Genomic DNA, 8721 nt, shown 5'->3' with positions numbered 1-8721 from the left:
CTGTTTCGAGCCCCGCACAGCCTGGGGCGGGGGCTGGGGCCGAGAGCAAGGTGCCGGGTCCGCGGGGCTCCGACCCCTGGCACGGGCGGGGAGGGACGGCGGAGCGGGGGGCCCGGAAGAGCGGGCCACCCCGTCCTCCGCCCTCTCCCATCCCGCCCGCAGCCTCCGACCTCGCATCCCGGACCCACGGGGGACCGGCCCAGGGACGGGGAGGGGACGCGCAAGGTGTGGAGACGCGCGGCGCCGCCGGGGCGCGCGGGGCGGTCGGCGGCGTCCGGCTGCGCGGCCCTACCTGGGAGGTGCGGAGCCCGCCGCGCTCCGCCGCCGCACGCCGCCTCCCGCGGGGCTCCCGAGGCCGCCGCCGGCGCGCGATTTATAAATGCAAAGGCCTTATTGTTGTGCTTTGTCCCAGGGATACCATTGTCTATTCTTCGGCGGCCTCCTAGGCGATTTCCCCGGGTCGGCGGCGCGCACTCCCCTCCCCGCCCCCAAGGACTGGCTCTCCGGAGCCAACCCGGATCCGTCTGGGTGCCCACCGCCTTCCCTAACGACTCGAAAGTCCTCCGTCCGGCTCGCGCTTCCCGAGCATCGGAAACACGAAAGCCTGCAGGAAGTCACCCAGTCTTTGCCTGCTCCTTCGGGGGCCCGGAGAAGTGCGCGACTCCGACTCCCCGGGTCTGAGCCGCAGCTCGGCACCTACCCGGGTTAATTTGTGCGCCCGCCCGCCAGAGGCCTCAAGTGGCAGCGGGCACGGCCTCCTGCTGCGCTAGTCGCTTCCTTGCCCAGCCTTGCGAGCCTCGAGTCTGGCCTGGGGCCCGTGAGTGCACTTGGGAGCCAGGAACCCAGGGACCCTGGACTGTGCAGGGCAGACGCACCGAGCGGCTCCAGGAGCGGGTGTACAAGGCTCTGACTCGCGAAACTTGTTTGTCGTCGCGCCCCCCCCCCGTGCCCCCCCGTGCCCCCGCCCGAATCCCCCGCGTAAATCTCTCGTGTTGAGAAAAGCAAGGCTTGCAGGAAACCACTCCGGATGTTTGCTGCTTTTCATGTGGCATTTGTGGCTGGCTCTGATAACGTCTAGAGCTCGACTTCCAACACCGCGTTCAGTAAAGAGACCGAAATAGAAGAGTCTACACACACCACGGACTGGGCTGCGGCGCCGCAGCCCCCAACACCCTCCCCCCAAAATACAGGACAGGTGGATGATCAGAAGAAATTAGCTCTAGGTAACGGTGGGTAAAAGGAAGCGGTGTTAAAACGGCACCATAATTCCCAACTGGCACGTATAAACTGTTACTTTATAACCTCCAGGGAAGGCGTTATAAAAAGTGGGGGGAAGGGACGCGAAATCTGAGGCTCCCACTCCATTCTATGGATGCTGTGCTCTCACCTGATTTCTCAGTGATCTCACCCAACAAAACTCAATAGTCTTTCTCCAGGAACACGTGCAAATAGTAATGGAGATCCTCCAGGCTGTCTTCCCCATCAGTTTCTCTCTGGACCGGTGTGGGCCAGGAAGAACACGAGGACGAAGAAAGTGCACAAGGGCAAATCCATGCATATACGTATTTTGGACTCACGCTTGGATTGAATTTCTTGTACCCTATTTTATTTTACTTTTTTTTTTTTTTTACAGAAGCTATCAAATAGATTAATATAGGCAGATAATAGATTCTGGAACAGGAATAGTTTTTGTTTGGTTTTTTATTACTAGTCTAACGAAACTCCTGTTAGTTCCTAAAACTTTGCACTAATACAAAATCTGCTTTGGAATCTCTGTGGGGATGTTTATTACTATCCAGAAGAAATAGAGAAGATCGCCAAGAAGACAAGGAGCAAGGCACTGTGGGTGAATTTGTTCTTTCTACTCCCATATCTCCTTCCTTACATAACCATTTGAAATGCAGTTATGCTTAATTTTCAAGCCCATATTTGTTTCAGGAAAAAAAAAAGCCTTAAAGGAAAGACACACAATTAGTTAAATTTAAGATCAGCTGCTTCAAAACCACCCATTAAAAATAACACTTGTCGATGATTTTCTTAAGCAGATTAACATTTTTTTCTGGATTGAAACCCAGAGACCCAAGAGCTAGAACCACTTAATTCATCCTATATTTGAAGACTGGCTTGTCACAGGGACGGAGGGCAGCCAGCGCTTCACAGAGCCTCACAGAGGCAAAGTAAAGTTGGCTTCAAACTAATGAGGAGTTTTTTTTTTGGGGGGGGGGGGGAATAGCAATGTCAGAGAAACCGAAGGCCAGACGTTTCCTAAGGCGTTGTGTTTCTTTGTTTTTATGGATGCCACCAATAAGCAGACTTGATAGAATACTTTGTTACTCTAATTTCACACAAAAAGCTGCAGCATTTACCTCCCAGATCCCGGATGTAAGCCTTAGTTTGTCATCACACCTTCGCAGTAAACAAAGAAAATCTGTTCTGGGGATTGATGTATTCCTTTCTTTGCAAAGTTATGGACTTAGGCAGAAATGAGTGTGTTAACTGCCTTAGAAAACAACACAAATATACAAACAAATACACAACGGCTTGGTTTAGTGCTTAGGAGCTCAAAATCAGGGCACGCTAGTGGAGATGAATTTCACTCCTCAAACTGTGACCTCAGGAAAATTCCTTAAACACATTGTATCTCAGGTTCCCATCCTGTAATATGCAACAGCGTTTGCCTCACAGAACTGCAGGGATAAACTAGCTAAGTTTGGAGGCCTGTGCCAGGTACATGCAATGTGAGGGCTTGTTTAAAAATCCCAATGAGAAGGTTTCGGATTTCAGCACAAGTTGAATACTCTTTCAGATTTTCATTTCAGTCCAAAGAAGCGTACAGAATCCCCTAAGAGCTACAGCTAAGTTTGGTGCGCAAGGGGGTTGCTCTTGCCCCCATTAGGTGGGCCTTCAGATAAATATTGCTGCTAGTGTTACCACATTTTAGAAATCAAAACCGAGTCTTGCCTCTTTTACTGCACACGTATGTGAAACCTTTTATGTCTATCATACATTTCATGTACAAATTTGCAAGGGTCGCTTCATCGTGATGAATAAAGGTTTTATTCTTCAGGATGAGGGACTCTTGGCTACAGGATGTCATCCCGTGTTTAATCCTGTTACAAAGATTAGAATTTACCTCGGACACAGCATTTTGAAAGTAGTACAACAAGCAGGTTGAGTCCTTGGGGAGAGAATGTTTTTAATTTATTATCAACAGTATCTACTGCATTCGAAAAAACACACTTGGAGAAGACACCCGCGGGGTTTCCGGGAAGATGGCTAGGTACCTTCCCCCGTACTAACATCCCTGGCTCCTATAATAGCGTGTGCTCAAATGTTAACTTACTCTCTCCACTCAGTATAAAAATCTCTCTGAATATGTGTGTATACGCATACATAAGTCTATTCTTTGGAATAGCTGCATAGTAACCCAAATTATGGAGGTATCATATTTGAGAGAAAAAGAAGAAAGAGCGTTTGCTCAGTGTGTTCATCCCAACTACCGTGGCCAAGGACTTCTATCCAGCGGTCCAGCCTACATTCCAGAAGCATCTTCGGGAGTCCCCCTTCCCAGGTTGGAGGGAACGCGGCGCCTGAGCCCGGCTTCAGCCGGTTTTCCCGGGGGCAGGTGTAGCCTTGGGCGCGGGGCCGGGGGAGGGGCAGGGGCGGGCGTGGGGTTGAGCGGAGGCCCGGGACGCGGGCGGCCGGCTGGGCGTGGGCCTAAGGACGCCCGCCGGCCCGCCCCCGCCACTCCATTGGCCGCATCAGCGCAGAAAAGGGCCCGCGGGCCCCGGGCGTCCGCAGCGTCACTGGGCCGGCGGGCACCCGGGTTGCGCGGGGCGCCGGGACCTGCCGGGAGCGTCGGCGGCGGGTCGGGCCCGGGAGACTCGAGCAGCCCACGGGGCATCTCCCCCGGGCCGGGGGGGGGGAGGGGCGGCGTGTCCGGCGGAGGGCTGTGGGGTGCGGGGCAGGGCTGGAGCGCCATGAGCAGCCCGGATGCGGGGTACGCCAGTGACGACCAGAGCCAGACCCGCAGCGCGCTGCCCGCGGTGATGGCCGGGCTGGGCCCCTGCCCCTGGGCCGAGTCGCTGAGCCCCCTCGGGGACATGAAGGTGAAGGGCGAGGCGGCGGCGAGCAGCGGGGCGCCGGCCGGGGCGGCGGGCCGAGCCAAGGGCGAGTCTCGCATCCGGCGGCCGATGAACGCCTTCATGGTGTGGGCGAAGGACGAGCGCAAGCGCCTGGCGCAGCAGAACCCAGACCTGCACAACGCCGAGCTGAGCAAGATGCTGGGTGAGTCCGAGCTCGCGACCCGCGGCGCTGCGACCCGCGGAGCCGCTCCCCTGAGCCGAGGCGGTGCATGGCGCTCCCCGGGGCCCTGGGCTCCCTCCCGCGTTCCCTCTCCCGACTCCTCCCAACCGCCTGGGTCGTCGGCTTCCCCGTGTCTGGGCCCCCGCGAGGGTCCCCGGCAGCCGAGTAGGTAGGTTCGGTCCCTCCCGTTGCCTGCCCCACGCCTTCCCGGGTAGGGGCCGGGCCGTTCTCGCTTCTTCGAAAGACCGGGAGTGGGCGAGCTGGGAGGCGGCCTCCCAGGGGCTGGAGGAGGGAGGGCCGCCCTTCGAGGACCCGAGATGTCCTGTCTTCCCCGAACGCTGGGCCTCCGAGGGCTGGCCTCCGGAGTCCGCAGATTTTTCACTCCTTAACGCGCGCGACCCCTTTCCCCCGCTCTAGTTGCTCAGTTAAAGGTCGGCGGGGAGAGGCGGGGAGAGGTGGGGCCAGCCGGGGCGGGCCGGCCGGGGCGCGCGGGCCCGGGCCCGGGGGCGCGAGCGCAGCCAGTGAGCCCGGCGCCCCCGTGCCCCTTCCTCTGCCCGCGCAGGCAAGTCGTGGAAAGCGCTGACCCTGGCGGAGAAGCGGCCCTTCGTGGAGGAGGCCGAGCGGCTGCGCGTGCAGCACATGCAGGACCACCCCAACTACAAGTACCGGCCGCGGAGGCGCAAGCAGGTGAAGCGCCTGAAGCGGGTGGAGGGCGGCTTCCTGCACGGCCTGGCCGAGCCGCAGGCCGCCGCGCTGGGCCCCGAGGGCGGCCGCGTGGCCGTGGACGGCCTGGGCCTGGCCTTCCCGGAGCAGGGCTTCCCCGCGGGCCCGCCGCTGCTGCCCGCGCACCTGGGCGGCCACTACCGCGACTGCCAGGGACTGGGCGCGGCCCCGCTCGACGGCTACCCGCTGCCCACGCCGGACACGTCCCCCTTGGACGGCGTGGAGCCGGACCCGGCCTTCTTCGCCGCGCCGCTGCCCGGGGACTGCCCGGCGGCCGGGCCCTACAGCTACGCGCCGGCCTCGGACTACGCGGGGCCCCCGGAGCCGCCCGTCGGCCCGGTGCACGCGCGCCTCGGCCTGGAGCAGGCGGGCCCTGCGCTGCCGGGCCACGTGGCGCCCCCCAGCGCCCTGCAGCTGTACTACAACGCGATGGGCTCGCCGGCGGCCGGCGGCGGGCGCGGCTTCTCCCTGCAGCCGCAGCAGCACCCGCCGCAGCACCCGCAGCAGCACCCGCCGCAGCACCCGCCGCAGCACCCGCCGCAGCACCCGCAGCAGCCGTCGCCGCCCCCCGAGGCCCTGCCCTGCCGCGACGGCGCGGACCCGAGCCAGCCCGCCGAGCTCCTCGGGGAGGTGGACCGCACGGAATTTGAACAGTACCTACACTTTGTGTGCAAGCCCGAGATGGGACTCCCTTACCAGGGACACGACTCCGTTGTGAATCTCCCCGACGGCCACGGGGCCATCTCCTCGGTGGTGTCGGACGCCAGCTCAGCGGTGTACTACTGCAACTATCCTGACGTCTGACGCCCCGGGCGAGCCCGCCTGCGGGCCAGAAGCGCAGCGTTACCTACACACTTCCGGAGGGGCTGAGGAAGTCCTCGGCCTCGTGTTGTTTTGTTTTGTTTTTAAATCGCCTAGGCATATAATTTATGGTAATTTATTTTGTCTGCCGCTTGAACAGTTGGGGGGAGAAAAATGTGGGGTGGTCTGTGAAGATTTGTCCAGATACTTCTTCTTTCCCACAGTTGCCTTGTCAGAACCCCGTTTCCCAGTTCAGGGTGACCAGTTTTGAGTATGTCCCAGAATAACTTGCTCCGTTTCCTGACCATTTATTGACCAAAACCATTTTATCTTGGGTGTGTTTTCTCGATCTTTAAAGAAATAAAATCTGGAATCCTTTTTCACTCTGCTAGTGTCTCTTGTCACAAAAGTCCATTTTCAAGATGAATGTTAAGTATTGACATAGCACTGGAAACATTTGATTGATATTTAATATGTAGTTACAGCAGATTTCTCCTTCTCTTATAATTGATTCAGGGTCAAAACCTAAAATGGAACATTAGGATGTCTATTTGTTTTTTTTCCTAGGTAGAAAAACCTCATAGAATGAGCCTGTGCGTAACACATCGTTTCAGTGATCCTAGTTTCTGAAAAGTAATGGTTAATCTCGATACTCTAGGTATTTTGAATTTTCGTGTATCCCTTCACCAGAGGAGAACATCCAAGGAATTTGAGTTTTCTAGTTGAATCTTGAAACCAGCCTATAGAGGAGTTTGGATTTTTTTTTTTCGGCCTACATTATTTCACCAAGAGTCTGTACGCTCCCTCTCAACACTGAACTTGCTAACTCTCACCTGTCTACACCTTGGGAAGTACTGTTGCCGGGTTAAAAATAATTTGAAGGGAAAAAAATAAAAATAATTTGAAGGAGTCACAGGAATGAATCAAAAGCAAACGTGCGTTGTGACCTTACTTTTAATGAAACTTCCGCGTCTGTAATTTTAATAGGATGCTCTCCTATAAAGTGCATACAAGGTGCATTGGATTTTTTTTTTGACACAAGCAGTTCTTAAGCTTTGGAGAGTTCCAGTGATGATTTGTAGCTAGTGTACTTTACCAGGGCAACTAAAGCTATAGCCCTGGGTATCCGTGTTCTACTCTGGGGGAGAAACGGACTCAAGGGGCTGTAAAAGCGAAGGGTTAGCCCTGCTGTGGACTGCAGCATTAATTGCTGTGGCCCTATCCATCAGATTTTGCAGGTTGAGGCAATGGATGCAGATGACTTGTGCTGGGCATTTCCTGTGCCACGTGTTTCATCAATGCCATTCTGTACCAAGTTTGAGCCTGATCAAGCCTGTGGAGCCGAAGTGCTGTTTTCCCTCTTCTGCAAGTGAGGAAAGTAGGCACTGGAGCACTCACTTGCCATATATAGGGTGAATGCTTGATAAGTTCTCAAAACTTTTTAAAAAAGATTTTAAGTAATCTCTACGCCCAATGTGGGGGTTGAACCTACAACCCCAAGATCAAGAGGGGTGCCAAGCCAGCCAAGCACCCCTACAAGTTATTAAAATATATTTAATCACTGTTTTCCTTTGTGCCAGGATATATGTGGGCACTGGAAGAACTGGTACGCTGGTGGTGAGAAACTATATAAAATCTTCCACTCTGATTAATGCTATAGAAAAAAGGGAAGGGTAGGAGAATAGTTCAAAGCATTTATCTTGAAGTGGGACAGCTGAGCTGAAATGGTTGACTGGATTCTCTTGAGAAATGGCAAGGTGTGTTTTTCAGAGGGGGTCCCTGGGTGCTAGGAATGTTTAGAACAGGAATTTCAGAAAGCAAAGGTAAGTCTGTTTTGTTAGGCGTAACAGAGGTTACATTAAGCATTTGAAATTCTGAAGTTAACTCCTGGGTTACATCTACCATCTAATCCAGTTCACTTGCCTCTTAGTACTCGACCCTTTCCACATTCTTTATTCCTCTTTTCCTAGACAGGTTCTGCTTCCAGTCGGAGTTCCTTCCCCAGGATGTTCTGAGTTCCTAGTAGATAAAGTGAGCAGAGGGGCCTCACTTGCTCAGGTTCAAGGCCATGTCTCCAGTTGAGATCACACTAGGCATTTTAGCACATTTTTGGCCCAAGGAGAGGGAATTGTACCCTTGCCTGCTATGTCTTACAAAATAAAAAGATAAATAAGGAAGAGAGGAAAGGAGAATAGAGTGTTGGGGGCAGAGAATCCAACGTCCTGTTAAGTTACATTCTTTACTATTCACCAGGTACAAATGGGAAAATAATAAGCTAAAATTTTTAGTCAATTCCAATGCCTTGAGCCCCAACAAAGGAGGATTCCTGCTCACAATAATTCTTGGGGGCACAGGTAATCCAGCCCATTCTTTATCTTTTCTTAGGCAGACTCATGAAGTGGTCTTCGGTGGCAGCTAGTGACTGCTTTTTGTGTTACTGTAGACACAAATACATCAAAGACCTACTGCTTTTCCCCTACTGGAGAAGTCAGTCAGAAGGTAAAAATGCAGAGTAGTGCTCCTGAGTTGTAAGCACTCTTAGGTCTTGCTGATTTGAATTCACCCTAGGTGATGGTCTGAGGAAAACCAGGAAGCCCCTCCCCAGAAGTCTGAGGAATACACACACACACACACACACACACACACACACACACAATATTTTAGACATCATTTTAGGCAATGCATGGCCCCTGGCAAGCCATCCAAGGGTGGTGGGAATCTGAAACCCTCCGATTTAGAAGCTGTGATGGTGAGACTGTTGGAAAGCATGGCACCCCAGCATGGAAGCAAAAGAGCAGTTGCCCTATATTTGAAAACACAAAGGGACATATCAAGAACTCTCTAATTTTACTGAATTCTCCCTTCCTGACACATGTGAATCAAGGAACATGG

At 54.4% G+C, this 8721-nt stretch overlaps 1 protein-coding gene across 1 annotated transcript; it reads left to right on the top strand.

Annotated features, from left to right (window-relative positions):
• The first annotated feature begins 3963 nt into the window (after positions 1 to 3963).
• Positions 3964 to 6684, top strand: SOX17 (SRY-box transcription factor 17). The gene is made up of 2 exons (XM_055318308.1): positions 3964 to 4287; positions 4868 to 6684. Exons 1-2 carry the CDS (start codon positions 3981 to 3983, stop codon positions 5830 to 5832), a joined length of 1272 nt encoding a protein of 423 aa, XP_055174283.1. The 5' UTR covers positions 3964 to 3980; the 3' UTR covers positions 5833 to 6684.
• The last annotated feature ends 2037 nt before the right edge of the window (positions 6685 to 8721 follow it).

The sequence above is a fragment of the Nyctereutes procyonoides genome, unplaced genomic scaffold (assembly GCF_905146905.1).
Source record: "Nyctereutes procyonoides isolate TBG_1078 unplaced genomic scaffold, NYPRO_anot_genome, whole genome shotgun sequence".
Classification (NCBI taxonomy): domain Eukaryota; kingdom Metazoa; phylum Chordata; class Mammalia; order Carnivora; family Canidae; genus Nyctereutes; species Nyctereutes procyonoides.
Note: the sequence above shows the minus strand (reverse complement) of the source record. Positions and strands in the feature narration are given on the sequence as shown.

Excerpts from the sequence above, each read along its gene's own strand:
- SOX17 (XM_055318308.1), top strand. The coding sequence starts at position 3,981 with ATGAGCAGCCCGGATGCGGGGTACGCCAGTGACGACCAGAGCCAGACC. Across the intron at positions 4,288-4,867 it reads CGAGCTGAGCAAGATGCTGG|GCAAGTCGTGGAAAGCGCTG; the intron begins GTGAGTCCGAGC and ends CTGCCCGCGCAG.